The 21,521-nt window shown below is 41.0% G+C and overlaps 1 protein-coding gene across 1 annotated transcript in view; it reads left to right on the top strand.

Annotated features, from left to right (window-relative positions):
* The first annotated feature begins 3,015 nt into the window (after positions 1-3,015).
* jing (AE binding protein 2 jing) overlaps positions 3,016-21,521 on the top strand; it is a 234,239-nt gene continuing 215,733 nt past the window's right edge. Inside the window, exon 1 of the mRNA XM_071596896.1 lies at positions 3,016-3,356. Within this exon, the coding sequence (XP_071452997.1) occupies positions 3,016-3,356 (341 nt within the window). The remainder of the gene's footprint in view (positions 3,357-21,521) is intronic.

Here is a 21,521-nt window from a genome sequence, read left to right as displayed (position 1 = left end):
CGCCCAAAAGGACCCTTCATGTATTAAGCACCTCTCATGAGAGCAGAGCTAGGGTTAAGGATATTGTCCAGGGTAGTATACCTTTTGGTGTGGACCCAAACAGTATTACATTTCCACTCGTCGTCTTCTATATTAGTGAAAACAAATATAATGATAGGAATCTTTGTGTGAATAACATACACAATACAATGAATGTTTGAAGTGGTGATTAAATATTGTGTCATCTTTAAAGTTACAAGTGATAATGGAATTTGTGACGGTCTGTATTGGTGTAGCAGTCTAAACTGTCAAGCCTTTCAGTTTGAGATGAATGGCTACATAACAGAATATATTAGACTGGTAATTATAAATAAATTATTTAATATCATATAGGCCCAAGAGAAAATGGATTTCTAAACAATTTTGCATTACATGATACAAAGAGGCAATCTTGATACATAGGATCTGTTTTGGATGCAGGCTGAATGTAAAAAAAAATTTGAACTGCCAAATAAGGACTGGCTGTCCAACAAGCCTGGACATAGCATCATGGATATGCTTTAGAAACAATTGTGGTCAAGAAAAAGACCGGTTTCAAAAATGAATAGAGCAAATATAACATTATATTATGCAAAATGACCTCATTCATTAGTACAAAGATTTTTATATCAAAATGATGAACACCTGTATTATTCTACCCACAGCACTTCATTATGTATGAATATCCAGTCAATATATGAAATCAATTGGATAAACAGGTGGCATGTACAATGTGTATGTATGCAAATATACTAATAATGAGCATTTCTTCTTCTGTTGATGTGGTCATGAACGAAACATAAATATTTGTTTGATAAAGACAAGCAGATTTTAGGATATTACTACAGTATTAAAATTTTATAATGACATATTTGTTAATTCCAGTTTAACAATTATCTAGTGCTGTATGTGTAATGCTATACACTACATATCCATGGATGGTATGCCTGCATATCCATTACATAGATGCTCATGGAGTGGATATGTAGTGTTTATTGTGGATATCTAGTATATTTTTTGTTCTGTGGACTGTAATATGATGCAAACAACCTTGTATAACAACACAGAAAGAATTCTCTATTATTAGTGTCAAAACGAACCAGAATTTTCTGTCTTTTTTGTCTCTTTTTCTATATAATTTTACTCCTGGATATCCATAGGAAATAGAACCATTCCAATGAAAACATTCCTTTACAATTGACACGCTTATTCATGTTTCACCTGAAAATGAAAACAATAGTTAATTAAAGAGCTGTGGAATTATTATCAAGGAAAGCAAATGGAGGTGTCCTGGTTAGACTCCTTTACGCTTGTGAAACTATCGATGGTTATAGATATTTGGACTATAATTGAAGTAATGCTCCTACAAGACACCATTTAGGCTGAAATGTGGAACCAAGGATAGCTGTCAAAAGGCAGACTTGGGAAGGCCAATGGAACAATAAAAAATACCAAGAATTTTCATAGAGCAATAATTAGTTATACCAGGACATTATTCTACATTCATAAAAACTGAGTTTTGTGGGACAGGAGACCTAAATTATATTTACTGTAGACTCAACTGAGTCTAGGGGTGTAGGAAAGACTCAGAAATTCTCAAATAAAAAAAAGACTCAAAAAAAGCACTCAGAAATTCCCTAAAAAGAAGTAAATATACCGTAAAAGCTAAGAACAAAAGAAACCACTGACTTCATTAAATGCTAAGGGTAGATAGACGAGAAAAGTATAATAAAAACAAATTAGAAATGAAAAGCTAAATTGTTCCGGCTATTAAATAATATAACAAATACTAGATTGAATGTATAAACATAATCTACCCAAGAAATTCTACCACTTTGGATATTCCAAGAAACTACGTGAGATGCCGCAACAGTAACTTTTAACGGAGTCATCCGCTAATATGCATCCCAATGCAACATTTTCTGAGTGTGAAAATAATTCAGAGTTAAAAATAAGTGTAAAAAAAGGCGAATGATTTTTACACTCTGAAATTTTTGCAATTTGGATTTTGGTTAATAAATTTGGTTTATAGCAAAAATTCCACTTGCCACCCTCAGCGTCTAAAAAATAATTAGTTGTATTTAAATGCATGCTCTTCCACTAACCTTATGTGTTTTGCTATAATAACCCATTCTTTCCGAATGACCTCATTCATGTTCTGTTCATCTGTTTTTAAGTTTCCCTTTCAATCCCTCATCCCTCTCCGCGGGGGCAAATTCCTGCTACCTGCAACGTTGGGTCGCATTCCCTGCCTTTTGCAGACTCTTTGGGGGTAGAGTGTTTCGTGGTTCATTTTCATGTGATGTTTCGATTTCTTGCTTGTTGTGTCCTGGCTTCCGTGTTGTAGGATGGCTTTCGTGCTGCATCATGGGGTGCAGGTTTTTAGTTGTTTTGCGGTATATGTGTTTGCATGAGTATTGGATGAAGGGATTTTTGCATGAGTGTGTGCGCTGCTGTGGGTGTAATTTTCCGTGTTGTTTTTTTGCATGTGGTATTTTTCTTTTTTGCGGTTGGTGACCTAACACCCCCCGCCACACGCCCTTGCGGCGGCTTGCGGGGTATTATGTAGATGTAGATGTAAATATTCCGTTTAAATGTAGTGCGGATGCTACGAAATTAAATGCTTGCAATATTCTCATGAAACTCAGTGCATACTTATTTATCACATTATAGTTACTAACGATTCCCTCACAGTCCTGTTAGACGATTGCTTTTGATAACCCGTCTTATTGAAGACATTGCTTCACAAATGTTGTCCTGGCCTATTTCTTTTTTTACGGTGGAATTTTAATAAAATTGTTCACGATTGAAATTTGACAGGAATTCATAACCGAACCGTTAAACTTCATATTTTTTATTTCAAAATGCGGCATTGATTCATCTTGTTTACGTCAATATTCGCGCCGAATATTTGTGTGAACAATTGAAGGTAGCATTCCTGACGTCATATCGTTCACGCCCCTTCTCTATGACGTCAGAGTAGCTGTGCGTTCCAAGATGGCAGACGAAGTATTTCACGAGGCGGACAGGGAGGTTGTTGTGGATTCAAAAATGGCAGAAAATAGTATGGAAGTGCTCGACATTATGCGCAAAGAATGTGTAAACACAAAAGGCCTCTGCGGCATGAAGTCAAAATTTTATTTGAGTGGCGAAAGTGAAAATTATGGTGCAAAATTTCGTGTGAATGGCGTGGGACTCAGGGTGCACGCCTCCGAGAATTGTGATGAACATGTGAGTGAATTTTCAACAGATTTTAAATCCCTTTGTTCCAACGGTGACGACAGCGTGAGGAAGAAGAGGTGTACTGACCGATACGACAGCTCGGAGAGCTCTGACAGGTAAGTTACACATTATTCTTGTTTACTTTTACGGCTTGCATTTCGGTATTTTCTTATAAGAGCCCCAGTGATTTCGTTGTCGCATTCATAGTTTACGACAAGTTTGCCACTCAAAGATCTCTCATGCATACTAAGTTATGGTCTATCTTATTAAGTTCAGTTATGAAAGCTAGTTAGCCGGAAGCACGTGAGGTATAAGGTCAATGATCAGCTGTGGAAAAAAATTAGCGTCTTATTTTTTGGACCGTGCAGGAACTTTAAAGATATGTTTAGTTTTTTGTGCATAAACCCTTTCTAAAATGTCGTGACCTGGCGTTATCAGAACATAACTAGACTTTGAAGTTGTGTTTTCAAGGTGTGAACGTAACCCCTTATTATGAGACTAAATGAATCGCCCAATAGTATTGGAGAACTTAGTAGTACAGTTTGTTGTGCCATAAAATACCCGGAAAAGTTGCCATACTCATCAATTTGGTCTTGCGGGACCACTTTCGTTTTATCATCGGCATTGTTTGTCTGGAGTCTAGGCTCGGCTGTTTGTTTTTGACGCATCCATTTGCTTCCAGTGGCATCCATTGAAGAACGTGACTGATGATAGCATGTGTTCGGTCGTCTAGTTTCAATGAATTTTTCTTTTTCGGTGTTCTGAGATCGACACATTTATTGGTACCATTTTCAACAACAATTTTATTGTTGTGATTCTGGAGCCAAACAATGATTAAATTTCACGTTTTCGTAATTTCACGCGCTTTCAATCGTGTTCAAACTTCATTCCCCTTCGTCGCTAGTTTTAAGGATTTCTAGTTTTTTTTAATATTTTGGCTAAAAGAAATTTTCTACCATTACCATTTGAGTTGGCATTATGAAATCTAGTTGAGACCGCGCGATAACATTCGGAACTTTTATACTGTTCAGCTATACTTCATATGCAGCTTTGCCCATTTTTAGAATTCATCGTTCCAAGGTTAATCGTTTCGTGAACTTGATTTAAGCAGTTATGTTATTTTTACTTTCACAGTGTCATGGTTACAAGTGCGGTGATGGGTGCTCACCTGCTTATTGATATTCCTGAATTTATTGCTTTTATCGAGGGTTACGCAACTTTCTCCAGTTTTCTCTGCGCTAAATTAATTTATTTCGCAATATGAGCCAGCAAGGGCGTGGTCTTGGTGGTAATTAAATTGATGTGCTACAGATTGTGAATTTAGCGAAGTTTTTCAGGAGATATAACTTGAAGAAACCCCATTAAGTTTTCAATAAATCTCTTGTTGTGCATTAGTGTTACCCATAAATAGCCTGCAATATATTATTGTTAACTTTTTGGAAACTTATGGCTATTTTATCATTTTTCCCACGGCAAAAATCTTTGGCCACTAGAGAAATAGACCCGATACACGACCCAGCTGATTTCTGTCGCTTCCAGTTGGTATCCCTCCGCGCCCATCCAGGATACTTCCACCAGATTACATCACTCCGTAGGCATATCACCCGTACTTCCGAAAATGCTTTTGCGTGCGAGGAAAACGGATAACTCGCCAAACATTACGTCACTCCAGCTGACAGCGTATTTTTCCGCATTTCGAAGCTATTGACGATTACCCGGAAGTCGAGTAGTCCTTCCCAGTTGCTCTATTTCCCAATCGTGTGTACTACACTTATACACTACGTTTGGGCGTTTAGACCACGTGGCCAGGGATTTTCCAGTCTTGACAGAAATATCGGCAGTTTACACGTATGCCGGCAGGCAAGTGATGGACATGCCGGTATTTGTACGACTCTTGGATTGGTATTGGCGACATTGGCCCTCTCAATTTCCCTAACCCTTCGTCCAATTGTAAATCGAGGCGGGGAAAGAAGTTAACTTTCGTGGTAAGCAATATGCAAAGAGTTATTACAATATCTACATCTTCGTAAATTACCGGGAAAGGATATGGAATGGAAGTAGTAGCATTTGATCAAGATAAAAAAAAACATAAACACAGTAATCAACCCGAAGGCCGATTTGGTATGTGCTTAAATACATATACTTTTTTGTGCCGTGATTGTGATTTGAGCGTGGGATATGGAGGGGAATGTATTCGATGGGCCGTCTCACTTGGATTTTTTCACTACTTTTGCATGGTACCTTGTAAGCTACCACTGTTCTGTGTGGCTGGAGTTGACTCAATTTCAGGAATGCGGCATCCAAAACGTAGCCTATCTTAATTGTTATTGACAAATATTTCAAATAGTATAGACAATGATAATGGCAGGTCTATGCCTTATCGAAGTGTGGAATACTTCTCAATACAGAACAGTCGATCTTAGTAATAAGAACAATGAACAAAGGGTAAATGATATAATAGATCATTGGAGTGGAAAAATCAAAATACTTCCCCTTCGCTACCTGGCGCGTTCGGATCAAGTTATTCTGATCCCTTATCTTTCTTGTGAAAAATGTCACCCAATATTTTTCGAATTCTTAGCTTCTTCATCTGCTAGTGACCCGATGCCCCGAGTTTGATTCCCGGTGACTTTCGACCGCTGAAGCTTTTTCACCCGAACTATTTGATTCTTCGGGTTCTAGATTTCCTTCCTAGGCGATACAGGGTTACAAGGAAATAACCCTGACGAGGGTGGACCACCCGCCGTGAAGTTCGTATGAGGGGGAGCTCCTACCGTCTCCTATAACCAAATGTTTTGGTTCAGTACTGTGTTTATTGAAGGATGAGAAACGCGCGGTGTGGGAGGAGGGGTCTTCGGATATTGAGTTCCAGTCCCCCGCGAATGTTTTGACAACACAAGCAAGATAGTGATAACAGTTCCTTGATTGTCACTCACAACAAGCTTGCTCTTCTCCCGCCTCTCTTCACTCCTGCATTCAACTCCTGACTGCAATGATTCGTTGTTGTATGAGTAAAAACCTCTACCTTACATTCCTTATCACTGTCTTCGCTATTCAATTAAAACTTATTATTTCACTATTTGTGAATATTACGTTACAGTTCTTCTTGTCGGTGTTGATATGTATTTACGTCCCTTGTTCTCTGTTTTGTCATATGTGCCATTTTTAATTGGCAATATTGCTGTATGTGGACAATAAATAAAAAAATACGCAAATATATTCAAATAATTCCATGCTTGCTGATGTGGTGGCACCGATCGATATTTGTGGAGAGATTTACTCAAGTCCCCTAACATTTGAGTCGAGAATGTTACTGCTTCGTAGGCAAAGCACGTGTCAAATTCTTATCATTGAAGTTTTAACTTCAATGATTTATCCGTTTTGTAAAATATATCTTTACTGATAATGCGACCAATGAATAGTGGGTACATTGGTTATAGTTGTAATGGCTGCAATCGAGGGAAATTGACAAATCCCAAACAAAATTTACATTAAGATCGTCATGAAATTTGGAACAAATTGGAACTTATTGCATTTCCATTTTCTACATGTTACCCTGGAAGCCATTGCTAGGGCGTGTGGCAGGGGATGATTCAACATCAGGTTTGCAACATTAAAAATTAAAATTTTCGATCTGTAGTTGCAATTAATGTATAATAGTATCCATGTAGAATAATTAAAAGATGTACATTTATAGATAACCAAGAAAAAAACTTTAATTATCACCTAATAAATAACATACAGCCTCCCAAAAATAATAATGAACAGTGCAGCCCTAATAAATATCTTTGAATATGTCTGTCCTACGTTTCCACCAGTCATTATTTAGGTTATTTAATTCGACTGTACATGAATGTTGATGCGAATTCATCTGGCTCTCTCGTTAATTATCATACTAAATTAGTACCTCCAAGTACGGTGTTTAAATTTTGATGGCACGTTCCTGGTGTCTAATCACACCCTGCCACATACCGTAGCAATAGCTTGAAGGGCACCAGGTGCGTAGGAAAATTGGTAGATAGAAAACCGTTAGCGGTCGCACGTTGTTTAATGCCATGTATGTCCCCGACTGGCCGCCCACCTTTTTAGAGAACACCATCTTGTTTCTACCCAAACACGTGTACTAAGCGGCCAACGCGGTTTGTTTGCGCACTTGTTTCATTTCGCCAGGCTTTATGTACCTTTCTGTCGTGCACGTGCCACCAGGCCCAATTCTCGGGAAGTATTAAGCCGGGTCCGCTAATACGAGACCGATTGCGGAAGGAGTTTTTTTTATGGTTCGTGAGAACTAGTTTGGGAAACTGAGTGCGTTTCGTTATTCTATTTCGCGTGCCTTCCGATTACCGCAGTAGTGAATTCAACTTGTGAAGGCTGAAAATGTGGCATCAAAAAAATTTATTCTTCCATGTTGGCCTTTTTTTTGACCCGTTCCTCTGGGCAAACTGCGTAGTAACATTTAGGGTCCTTTTCTGGGTGCGGCTAGAAGACCCTTTTATTTAGCTTAGACTCGTCGGCAACCCATAAAGCCCCCTCTTCACCCCCAATACCTCGGGCTGCCGCTGCCGAGCTTGGTAGGGAAGGCCGTGATCCTTGTGTGCCCGTAGCCATAAATTTCGGTCGCTTGCAGTTGTCATCGGAAGAAAGAGTGAAGAATTTACTTTTCTGGGTCAGAAAGCTGGTCACTGTCTACTCGGATTTTGTCTCAAGATGTTCCAACTGTTAAATGGTTAAGTTTTTATGAAAACCTGTCATTAATGACTATTGATGTAAATTTATGGTGGGAAATTCGGTAGGGGTAGGTTATTCAGAAAATTGAGGAAGGGTGGAGGGAAACCCGGCACCGACTAGCGTACTGAATCAACTAAGGGCGCCACGGGTTAACAAAATTTAACGTGCCATTTGACAGACGGCTCACTCCACTTGAACTGATCTCCACTTATCACGCAACCCAAGTAGGGTTCGGGATACAATTGAAATTTACTCCCGCCGGCGCCGGGATTCGAACTCTCATGAGGTGGGAAGCGAGTACATTAACTGCCGCATCAACCCAATGTTTGCGTTGTGGTAATAAATGAGTAATGTTTAGGCATTAATAAACCAATATAAATCACCACGCATAGGCGGAGTCAGCGAAGATATTGTTAAATTCTTATTGGAAGTTTAATACTTTTATATCATCTTCCTCACAAGGGTGCAGTTGTTACCCGCTGCTGTGCTCCCTTAGTAGGGTGAGGCGTTGAATCATTGTCCTTCTAGTGCAATCCTTTCACGTGCATATTCACCCTCACCCTGAAATTGATTTGTGGTAGCTTGCTGGTTACAATGTAGAAAACATACAAAATTATGAATAATACAGTAACAATCGCAAAAAATCTCAAGGTAAGTTTGTTAAACTCATTGCTTTAACCCATCGCATATGAAATGTCTACACTGGTGGCTCTGAGAATAACTATCGTTTGTCACTTTTGTCGTTTAACGTGTTCTCCACGTATTCCCTACTCTGAGATGATTTAAATTCAAACTGTTCGATTTTCCTTTTTAATTTGCTGCAGCAGTGTCTACAGAGGTTTATTATTGCGCCCATCAATAAGTAATGCTTGTTCTAAATGATGAGAAAAAATCACGATTGGTGGCTTCTTGTATCTGACCATTTAGTGTCTCGATAAACAGTAAAGAAGAGTCAATAGTTAAAATAAACAATCGAGAACATTTAAGATAGTATTTATCTACATTTTTATTGGCCTGACTGAATTTTATGTTAATGTTGGTACATATTCGTTTCTTTGAAGGATTTTGTACTGCATGCAGATACACCGGTGGTTTGGAGCCACTCGCAACAGATCCATTTAGATATGTGGTACCTGAAAGCTACTCCTTGAGTTTGTGGTGGGGGTTACTTCCACACAAGGAATACTACATCACAAATGTATAAAAAACACATGTGTACTTATATTAGAGGCTTTTGAAATGTGGGTGTGGAGAAGGGCGTATTGATCGGTAGTGAGATGTTGAAGACTGTAATAGAGGGGAGAATGTCAGGCAAACCAGGAAAGGGCAAGAACAGGGTAGGGATGTTGGATGGGATGAAGGGAGGAAGTACTCAGACATGAAGAGGGACCTGACGTAGAGTAGGTTGCTGGATTGCGTTTTATTAGAAGTCACAAAATATTTATTTGGTAGCTTTGTCCGCCCAAAAACCTACCGTAACCGGTAGATTACCTAAAAAAACTATGTATTTATATGTGTGTGTTTCGCCATATTTTTTCCCAGGAATATGGTAATAAGCCAATTCAATTTTTCGTTTAACTTAATGTGAGACAATTTGGAGGTACGTTGGGACTATGCGTGTAAGCAACAATAATTATCAGTTGTGTTCTGTTTCTTCTAATGCCAGAACCGTTTAAAAACACAATATTGGTGCACATGTACTATTCACACACACAACTGAATAAATTCCTCTCCTGACTCCATGCCTCTCATCCAACGTGGCTCCCTTTTGCACACAAAAATCCTTAAACACTCTAAATTATCCCATAAGAAGAAGCAGCACAGTCTATCCATCTGAGCATTTTAATTCCTCGGCTTGCAGTCCGTTAGAATTATTTTTACATATCTTTTTCCGAAAACAAAGCCGCCGCCAACCTACTCTCCGGCTACGTCCGGCAAATCTCTCTTTCTAATATTCTCAAATCCACCAGCCCTCTTTCTGAATCCACTCCAATTCCCCAAAACCTCTTCGAGTCCATGGCATGGTGCTAGGTGCCAAATTTGCTCCATCTTTGTAACTAACTCCCTTCCGCAACAACACCACCTCAAATATCTCCCTTCACACTCCACGTCTTCCTGCAATCCCAGAAATATCGTATACAATGTACGATATAGGTAAACTGTACCTCCTGTCCGTCTTTCAATATTATCCAATGCACCACGCCCCTCAGTATTTGGATCAACAGCCACAGAGTATCCCTTAACCCACATTTTTAGATATTGTAGCAACCTGCCACCCCTAGATTGTGTGGCTGGGGGTGAATACACACCGAAGGGTGTGGCATGGCGGGTGGCAGGGGGTGAACTCATCCTCCCCGTATGCCTCTCTACCAGTTCCCAAACACGAAGCGACCCTCAATGAAAATTTCGGCAACTGCTACAAAGTTGCAACTGCTTCCTATCCACAGACTTCTATCTAGCGGGGAGAAGCGACCAAGAACCCTTACCCATAACCATACACAATGTAATTAACCCAAAGGTCGGTTTGGTAGGTGATGGTAAAGTTCACTCGGTACTAAGCTAAACGGCGTGTGCAATTCACACATGAGGGTAGGGTTATGATTCCCCATGATGACCTGGTACCCGAAAAATCACATAGCTTGGGTGGAGCTGTAGGCGCCCAGTGAGAGCTTACCCGGTAATTGAACCCGGACCCCTCCGTTCTGTAGTCCAACGCTCTAACCCTGGACTACGACGACCAACAGGCACACACACATATAACGCCTGTGTGTGTGTGTGTGTAATTATATGTACATGTAACATAATTCAAATTATGTATATCTGTAGATAACTGAAGGTACATGCGTTACGGTTGCAAAGGGAGCTATAGTTCTCCACGGCTACGAGATCGTGTTAGTTACAAGGGCAATGATAACTAAAGCTGGATAAGATAAATACTACATAATTGTCTACTTAGTATGCAAAAATAATAGGAAACCCGCGAAAGTTGTAAGCCGTATGCGTCGAATGCAATTTGTTTGAAAAGTATGCCCTCTGTAGTATTACTTCAGGAAATTTCCGTGAGTTTTGAAAAAGTTTTGATAAACCATATACGTACAAGGGTATTCATTTGAAATACCAGCACTGTTATCGCAGAACGGAAATGTCGATCATTTCCATGGCAATCCGAATGTCGTGCCTGTGAGAGCGCACGCATTACCAAATTAGGCATTAGTTGGGCATCAATGCAAGAAACCACGATTACGTAATTAGATTTATAAAAAATGGAGTATACAGTCTAGTGAGATCTTCCTAATGTTGCCATGTATTTGATTGCATCTGTAAAAAAAGCGGCATCGAAAAAACCCTCCATTTCCCAGCATTGTAATTTTATTGCCCAGTGTTACATAAGTAGTGATGTTTACCGTATTTGATTATGCTTTTCCCCATGTTGTGCGGTCGTTTTTATCAAACCGCCAGACTTCAGCACCCACCACCAGCATTCCCTAATTATAATTATCGAGTCAAGTATAGGCGTGCATTTTAAAAATAAATGGGAATGGATTTGATTTAGGCGGTGGACGAGGTTTTAGGATTGGGGATGGAGGGAATCGGTTCGATTTAAACGGACGAAGTAAGATATGGCTTAGGGTAGGGGTCTCCGAGGCTTGGGTGAGCTTTCTAGGCAAGACTCTCGGTATCGTTGGCCCCCTCGCCGGTGTTCAATTTCTTTCGGTGCATCTGAAATGGCGTCCGTAAGCGCCAGAGAGCTATCCAGACAGTATCATCAGTCAGCGCACGGAAGAGAGGCGGGGGAGGATAAGCCATTCTTTCGGGACTTCGTAGAATAGACGGGAGGGGGGGAAATTTCCTTTGAGAGGAAGATCAAAGCGACCCCAGGGAATTCTGAGTCTTCCCTGGAATACCATGACAAAGTTCGCTGTGGGAAGTGAAATCTATCCCTGACGTAACTTTCGAGGCTTTGCGTCGCTCTCGAACGTGCATTTCCGTTTTTAAGTGCCATGATACATTTACTTTGAAAAATATAGCTCCTCGGCGTAGTCATTCGGCGTATTTTTTTACGTTTTTCGTGAACAGAGCGTGAAAAATCTGTTTTTTATTTCCAGCAGTATTGAGACTTGACGATTGAAGTATCCTGTAAGAATTGGTAAATGTATTCGGGCCTCTCCTCTTTTTCAGATAATTGTGCATCGTACATCTCACTTTCCTAATCACTACCCCAAAGAGAGACCCCTCAGTAAGATTTGATACCGTGTGACTCTTGAGGAAATTGCGATTCTGTTCTGTTTATGAGTTGATTTTCGGCCCGCTGTTTATTAAATCCGTTGCATTTATTTCCCATGTTTTTGCCTTTTCGTTTTGTTGTTTCAAATTATGACTTAATTATGTGTGAGTTGAAGTTCTGGGGTGGCAATGCTGCAATAGATTTTTGAGAAATTATTATTAATGCTTGTATTCTACTGTTTAAGGTAGGTGTTGGATAGAGAAAGACTGAAGAACGATAAATTTCCTCTCCTAACAAAACAACCTAACACCTGACACTGAAATGTCGTAACAATGTGCTCAGTAAGATAAAAATACAGGATATAAAAAGGATAGTCTTTGAGGTATTTTTAGTTGGTAAGTTTTATTGCGTTTCTAAATTTGTTCCCGTGGACGCTGCTTTTCACACTCTCTGCGGTGCGCTATCATGCTTTTAAAGTTTGTAATAATTGTGCTCTCAAAATGAATTGTTCCAAATTTTCCATTGAATAAAAAATGACTTTAGATCATTTTTATTTGTTCCATATTTTATTATGTAGGGAGTAGTGGAGGTTACCGAGACAGTAGACCCTCCATTTACGTCGCATTTGAGAATTAGGATACCGGAGCGAAAGGTTTAAACACTTAAAGAATTTGCAAATGGCGACTGCGTAAGCTCCGGCATTTGATAAGAGCTTAGGCAATTCATGCCACTTAAATGAACTTAGCGGCACTCAACCCTCCCACCGGCTCTCAGGAAGGCGCAGCAAAGATGAGAAACCCGGTTGGGGATTCTGATGGAAAGCCCGGCTGGAAATCTGCGTTGAAAGACTTTTCTCAGTATCCGCCTTCCCAATTGGATGAAGTACGAGTACGTTTCTTAGATACCTGGAGTGTGTTGCAACACTCAATTTTCTGTTTTTTTTGCAAAGGAAACCTTTTTTTCCTCTTCGTATGCAATCCAAATGAAGTGGTCCATTAACCACCGTCAATTCTAATGTCTTGAGGTTATAGTTTTTTAAAGGGTGAAATGAACTATGCCGATCGGAAGGAAAAATCTATTCTTTCAACCGAGTGTCTAATTGGCCAAGGTTATAAATAATGGGGGACCGGGGAAGTTAGGTCTTGGTGACCTTGTATGATATCGGATAAAACGGGGAAGAATTGTGGATTTCATTCCCGAGGTTGTGGCGTGATAGTCGAGCTAAGTACTCGTCATTTTTTCACTATGTTTCCAATACCGGAGATCTTAATACGAATCGACGGAGTGGAATGTATGAATTGTCGCTTCGCCGCCAGAATGATCATTTCCTATCACCTCTGTGTGTCTTTAGATATCTTGGAAGTGTATAGACGTCCTCGTGCTACGGAACTCGCGACCTTTGTTCGAAATGTATTCACTTGATAATGACTGAGAAAGTGTTGGTTTCTGAATCAGCTGTCTTCCTGGAGGAAACGGGAAATCCCTGTGGGAAAATTCTCGACGCACACGTTGCATCAGTCTTCGTCTGGTGTACCCGTCGTGGTCATGACTAGTTAAACTCCTCCACTTGAAATCTCATCGCGCCTTGGCTATGTCTTCGGTTCCCGTGATCGCGTCGCTTCTTGTCAGCTGGGGTGAATAGTGCACAATATCATTGGCTCTTTACGGCGGTTGGCCCTGTAAATGATCCCCTGCACACCCTTGTTCGTCCGTCCGGCGATTGCGGTCCCCTGGATAGCGACTTCCAAGCCGAGCTCCCCTCTTCCGATTCCCGGTTTGCCCACCTCATCCTCCCGAGGCCTTGGCCCTTCGATCGCTCGGCTTCACATGGAGGTGAGACGGGGCCCATGTGCCGTGAACGAATCTCATCCAGGAAGGCTGCTACGCCCAGAAAGCAGGTTCAGGTAACTTCCAGATAATGAATGGACGCCACATCTCTTTTGTTTGGGCGGGGACCACACCTCTCCTCGTCACACCATAGGGGTCTCACCTCGGTTCGCTACCCCACGCGGCCCGTTCCATGTTGGGAGCATGTGGGTGCTAACCATGATTTGCACAAATGCTGCTTCTCCTGATCTTTTCGAGTAAAGAGCATGGCAACTCGTCATTTAAACATTTAATATTTCCATTTAATATTTCCTAAGTTTGTCGTTCGGTTGCTTGATCTGGAAAGAGTGTTGGAGTGTCTGTTTTAGAGGATGACGCATGAAATGATCATACTTATCTTATTTCCTCGTGAAGCTCAGTATTTGTGAACATTAACGGTTTCCTTCCTGGTCTATTTACTGTGTCCATATCGAAACCAAGAAATTATGACCAAAGGCGACTGAGAGTAGCGACCATAGGTCTATTTACCCGATAAATAATTATTCATAATAGAAATAATTTTTCAAAGCATTTTCAGCTCTGGCTGTGTTGGGGAAATTTGCAAAGCAATCGGAAATGTATTTCTTATGAGAGATTCAAAAAGAAATTTCTTCGTAACCTTCCCAGAGTATTGTGGTTTTCAAGAGCATCGCCTTGAAAAATTAATGCGGGCATTCTTTAGGAGGATCGTCTCTGAGAGGAAGGGGGGAGGGGAACGCCTCAGACCTTGAGTCGGGAGAGAATTTCAAGATATCATCGTCAAATTCCTGACGTGAACCCGGGAGAGTTGGCCACCCTAGGTTTAGAGGAGGAGGGGCGGCGTGGGTAGCCGTCGGCCGACCGAGGATGCCTAGCGGCGGCAGGGGTACCCAGGACGGCGGCGGTCGCGATCCGCCGGTCGATCGCAGACTCGTTTTGGGTGTATCTTCGAAGGTCATTTGCCTCCGCTGCTCGAAAGAATCTTTATGGCAGCGTGCACGCCGGAGACTGTCTAGGTCCCTCCCCTCCCACTCCCTCAGACGTCTATTTTCGCCTTGAAGATGAACCGTAACTGTAAATTTGCAAGCTCGTCGTTGGTGTTTTTCCTCAAGTTCGAAAGAATGCCATTTTAAAGCCTATCCTGTTAACTAATGATGCGGGTAAATGAAAATGGTTGATGCAAAAATATCGTACGGTAATGTTGGGTACTTGAGCGCGCATGTAAAAATAAATAGTATAGATGTATTTTGCCATTTCCCAAGGCTGTGGTAATAAATCAATTTCGTTGAGGTTAATGACGTGAGATCATTCGGAGACACATTAAGACTACTTGTGGAAATAAAATTGAATAATCAGTGTGCAATTTGTTTCTTTTAATGTACCTTTTTCAAAACAGAATATTACTCATTTACAGACACGAAATACGGAATCAATACTCAAAAAATGACCTTACTCTAGTTATTTCACAAAACGATTCTTTTAGAAATATGAATGCTCCGCAACTCCTTCATGATTTTTTACAAAGTTGAGAGGTAGCTAAAATGCTCTTTCACCCCCGAAAGCAGTAGTTTCACTCTCAATCCTTGTGGCCGCTTTTGACATGACTTACACAAGAAATATTCGCGTGAATGATATGCGTTCGTTTCTGGATGCTCGTGAGTTGGCTGTTGATTACACATCTTCATAGTGTGTTTGTTCCGTATTCGTGCCACCTCAGTGCTAAGTACGGTCCCGCAAGATCGTTTGCGCCTTACCCTTGCTTTTCTCTCATTATCATTACAATCAGCGGCGGAAGATGTGGTTGTTGATTCGCTATGTTAACATTTAAGTGTCTACCATAATATCATACCTAGTGTCTTCATTAAATTACCCGTGTCCACCTCTCTCGTACGCGTGATCGATCTTAGAGAAGGATTGTCGTCAACCCATGATGTTACTGTGGAAACTGAAAAATGCTCGAATCAGAAAGTAGGGGGGACTGTTATTTCCTCTGTTGTGTACCGGTAGAGGTGTAGGTAGTAGTAGTTGTTATGGAAGGCGACCGACAGCTTATGTCATTTGCGCCATTATGGATGGTTGGGAAAAGCAGGGTGGAGAGACCCTGGATCGGCATTAGCCTACTCTTGTCGAAAGGCGCCAAGAGGTCCGCAGTTAAACGTCCCATCCGGCGGACGTCATACTCACTCAAGTGCTCTCCGCAAAGAACCTCTAGTAGGGATCGGGGTACCACCGAAAAATATTTGTTGTCTCCAGAACGTACTGTAGCCACCGCACCATCCCGATCCCCTTGAATATAGGTTTTGCGTGTGTGTATATATGTGCACTATATATATATATATATATATATATATATATATATATATATATATATATATATATATATATATATTATTTATATATATATGCTTTCGTAGGCGTAACACGGAAGTGCCGAATAGTACAATACACAGTAACACACAATATAGAAACACAAAAAAAAGGAAGAACACTCACACGTTATTTCTTGATATTTCGACGGAAACAATCCGTCTTCCTCTGAAGATATAGAAGTAATGACTGCTGGAGTTGTTGAGGTGAGGGGTGCGAGAGAAAGGGAAGGGGGCCAGGAGAAGGGGAGAACGGGAGGCGAAGGAGGGGTGAGGGTGGGCTTCCACAAAGTAACAATTTTAGGCCACTCCCATCAGTGAACGACATTGAGGCCCGGATGCTGATAGGCCATACAGATGTAAATGAATGCCATTTCAAGAGTTTTTAATTCTATAGGGTTATCGGATGTGGGAAGGGACGCTAGGACGGAAACATTGTAACACTGGTTGAAGGGGGTATTATGATGGGAAGCATGTTTAGGGATGGGGAGACCCGCGGACGGATACTTTTTTCCAACAATTCTATCTCCTCACCGACATGCCCAGTACCTCTTCATTTGTGTGCTTTTCTGTCAATTTAACTTTTTGCATTTTTCTCCCCACCGGTATCTTAAAAATCTCCAATTTACACCTATTTTGTTGCAGTGAACAATTTTTCAGTTTCAAGCTTCGTATCAAGGTTTTCACTGATCTTTTCTCAACTTCCTTACTCATCCTTCACCTCATTAATTCCAACCCTCTTGTGAAAGTTCCTTTGCCTAATGCATTCTTTTCATACTACCCTAGACCATTTTGGTTCAGAACACTTCCGAGATATGTGAACTGTTCTACCTTCTCTAATTTTTCTCCTCCAATTTTTGCGTTCATTTTTGAAGTGTGGAAAAAAAAACCCGAATGTAATTTTGACATTCCGGGAGTTAAGCCGTTCGGCATGAACGGTAGCAACGTGTACTCTGTGTGATATTATATTAAAGGAGCCCGTATATTGTATATACGTACCCATTTGTAATGATGGTTGCGTTGACGAGCGCCACCAATACAGAGCGGACGCTACACAATGTCGTCTCAGTTGACCTTTGAAAGGGGTACGAATGCTTTGCCTACCATAGAAAGGCCAAAGGCAGCTGGCTCACCTTGTTCAGCCGGGTTCGTAGGTAGCTCCCTAGCTTGTGAATAAATTCCGCGCGCCCCTGCCGTTACTAGTTGATTGGCATATGTTTTGCCGCGCAGCTGCGAAAGGTGTGTTATTGTCCTGCAAATTGAGGATTACCCTGCCAAAGGTACCGCAATTGGTTTTCAATACGTGTGTTGACGCAAAGAAAAGATGATGATATAATTTGCGATTTAAATATATTTTTAAACAGTGGCAGTTCTTAATCTTGATGGGAGTGTTAGGTGTGGACGCAAAATTTGTACTTTACGGACTGACGTTGGCGGATGAAGCGAATTTGTTTTTTGAAGTAAATTTTGGCTTCGTGCGTAGATAATATGTTTATGGAAATTATCAATTTTATTTCTTATAAATTGATAACTTTCAAACTTTCAATGGCGTTCATATGCTAACTACCGAGCGGGAATTAAGGCATGATGTAGGTGTATGACGCATCCGAAGTTTTGAGGGGTATAAATTTCTGTCTCGTCTGCATGTTACCATTGCAAGCCACCGCTAGGGTGTGTGGCAGAAGGTGAAATGTTAAAATACTCACTAAAGCTGACGTGCCATCTGTAACGATTTCTATTATTTCATAAAAACGGATAGGGTATCAAAGATTGAGGGCGTTGACATTAAATAGAGTAGAATGGAGGGCTGCAGTAAACCAATCCTAGGACTGAAATAATGATGATGATGATATAAAACCATAAACACCCGTAAACCGTAATCAACCCGAAGGTCGGTTTGGTAGGTGATGGTAGAGTTCACCCAGTGATAAGCCCGACGGCGTGTGAAATTGACACATCAGGGTAAGGGGGCCAGTTCCTTTCTCTGTGCCGTTTGTGGTTTCCCAGGAATATCTGGTACCCGTAAAATCACATAGCTTGGGGGGAGCTGCAGGTGCCCAGAGACTTGCCCGGGAATCGAACCCGGACCCCTCCGGTCAGTAGTCCAATGCTCTACCCCTGGACTACCGCGACCCACGATGATGAAATATTGATTGGAAAGCAAAATAGCTTCTAGCAGTTACTATTTTATCATTATTTCTGGTAGTAGCTTTGGCAATCCTGTCTAACCTGGAAAGCCTACTAGGGTACGCAAAGTAGAAGGATATTTGGCCACAGTTTTTTAAAAGCACTTGTAAATAAGACGCATGTGTTTGGGGAGTATCCCAATGGTCGTTTCCTGTATTCATTTCGGAAATTGAGTTTGGCAGTGGTAGGGAAACGGTGGTAGGATTACTGAAAGTGTTGTTTCAGCCGGCCGTTGAAGTTTCTTATTACGTCCCGATTGCTTTTAGTGACGCATCCAGCAAAGGGAGCGTATCTCACCCCATCACGTCGCCTACTTTTCAGTGGCTTCACTATCTATGTCAGCATAAAGCAGTTGTCCTCATTCCTATGGCTTTGCCCATCAGCTGTGGGTGATGCTAGGTGGTTTTTAGCCTCAGCTCTCCGTCCTAGGGTGGCGGTGATATTAGCGGTTTGCTTCTGATGGCTACCAAATTCCATTAAGTATATCAGATGTAAAATATTCGGTGGCGACCGTACATTGCCGCAAGACCTGAAATTAGCTCTTTGTAACACCCATTTAAAGTGGCAAATGAAATCCCGGAAGCACAGGATAAATCGCTAAAATCCCTTTCTCGCACATTTTCAGAACACTATTGTATCTTCGTGAGCTCCCTTAATTATCGCATTTATGCGACAGATGACTAACGCCACTTAAGTGAAACTCGTGTGAAAATTTCTATTGTGAAAGCTTTTAGTGTGTCAGCGTGCTAAACCCTGTGAAAATCGTGGTGAAATAAAAGCGGTGTATTGTAAAAATTATGTAAATTATCTCCTCGTATGTGGCACGCGATTAATTGATAAAAAAAGCGAAGGCGTGTTGCGGTAAAAGTGTAGATTAGGTTCTCGTGTTATCTTTTTAATTGTAGAAAAGGGGGAAAGGCTGCCGGAAGCGTTTCTTTGTTCAAAAGTACGAGCTTTGACGCCTTTCCCCCGTGAGTGTAGTTGAACCTCCTCATGTGGGGTTTCCGCATAAACGGCCATTGATATAATTGTAATAACATTGGAAAAAATGGGTTTATAGCCGATGGTGCAGTAATTGACGGGAGATATCACTGACTAGACCCACGAAACGCTGTGCAATTGAATGAGTTTTACGATTTCACTTCATGGTATATTACAAGCCAACACCATGGTTTTTGTGGCAGTGGCTGATTCCACACCTGACATGCAACATCCAGCTTAATAATAGCTTAATTGCCAGTTACCAGCAATTGTTACGTGTAATTCAATTCATAGAAATAAGTTTATAACAGCTACAATCACTTCGGTATCTTTGTGTAAAGTACTTCTCAAATCATCCGAGACTAGCTGCGCGTGCCCAGGCACTGGTCCGTGACATAACGAAAAGTTAATGTATGGTCAGGTTGGAGTGCTTTTTACGGCGGTATTTACTCCGTGATATAAACTCTCTTATTATTTACTTATTATGAGTTTAAGATGTCATTTTTTCCAAGAACGATAGGGGGTTATAATGACATAGTTCGACCGCGGTAGGGTCATGTTCGGGTAAAATTATTCTGGTGTGTAGTCACCCCCTGCCGCACCCTGGCGGTGGCTTGCAGGATATGTATAAATAAATAAAATATATGTAGGCATGTTGTATGATCGGTGTTCGGTCGCCCCCTCTCCGCGCGGTTATTGGTGGATCGCGGGGTGCCAGGTGCGTGAGGAAGTAGAGAGAATAAATGTAAGATAGAGTGGCTGTTGACCTAGCACCCTCTGCCACACGTCGTTGCGACGGCTTGCGGGGTATAATGTAGATGTAGATAGCTAGGTGCAATTGTAATAATTTTGTTTTTGTCTCATCCCATTTTTGTTTAAGCATTGCGGGTCTTGTGAGCATTCATTCTAATATTTTTTTAGGATCTCAATTGGATGTTATGTGAAAATGGGCCATTTTATATCGTAGAATCGTAGAAAAACTTGCCAGCGGATATTTTTTCTTCAATTGACGAACTTTTGTCCTTCGTACAGTATTTCGATGGCGTCTGTTTAAGGTGTTACCGCCTCCTTATTATTGGGTACAATGAGAAGAACCTCAGCGTATTTTCACACACGGACTCTACCGTTCATAGCTATATAGGCCTTCCACCAGTAGAAAATTCTATGGAATCAAGGGTTGTTGTCCAAGTAGAGATTATGGTTTCTTCCTCTGTCCACCTCTTGGATTTTCCATGAAGCTCTATCCCTTATTTCAGCTTTTGAAGCCAACGTTTTGTTTCCTTTGAGAGAAGAGGTCGACTCAGGGGAGGGTGGAGGCGAACTGGTCGTCATGCTATTAGCTCAGTGGTGTTGCAGGGAATGACGCTTCCCCCGTGACTACGCGTTACTTGGCCGAGTCAGAGGCGAACGTCGGGACTAATAGGTGATTCGGAAAGAAGATGGCTGACGTGCTTCTGATCGCTTGTTGTGAACATGGCTAAATCCTAGCCCCACTTTATATCGTGCACTGCAGAAACAATTTCTCTTGAACGTTTCCATCGTTTTTGGGAAAATATATGAATATGAAGTTCCTGGTGTTTTTACGACTTGTGTTATGACGTAAAATTTGTGTATAGTGCGCTATTATAACTTTTTTATTTGCGATTAACATTTAATCAATGCTCAATTTTGATATTGAATGCCCAATGTGAAATCACCCCTTACTACACACCCCAGCATGACTTCGTAAAGTTCCATGTAGATGATGTAGAAGCTGTAAATTGATGAGGATTGCGGGAAAGTAAAATTTTTAGTTATGTCATTTTTATCCTCGCTCTTATCCTATGTAAATTTGTATTATTAGTATTATTAATGGAATTCTACCATTTAAGGTAGATTTCAGATGGACACTCTGCAACAGTAATATTATTTGCTTCTCCTAAAAAGCGCAAGCTTGCTTCCGACATTAC

This window comes from Hetaerina americana, unplaced genomic scaffold (genome assembly GCF_022747635.1).
Source record: "Hetaerina americana unplaced genomic scaffold, ioHetAmer1.1.p SCAF_8, whole genome shotgun sequence".
Taxonomy (NCBI): domain Eukaryota; kingdom Metazoa; phylum Arthropoda; class Insecta; order Odonata; family Calopterygidae; genus Hetaerina; species Hetaerina americana.
This window is presented reverse-complemented; position numbering and strand designations above follow the sequence as displayed.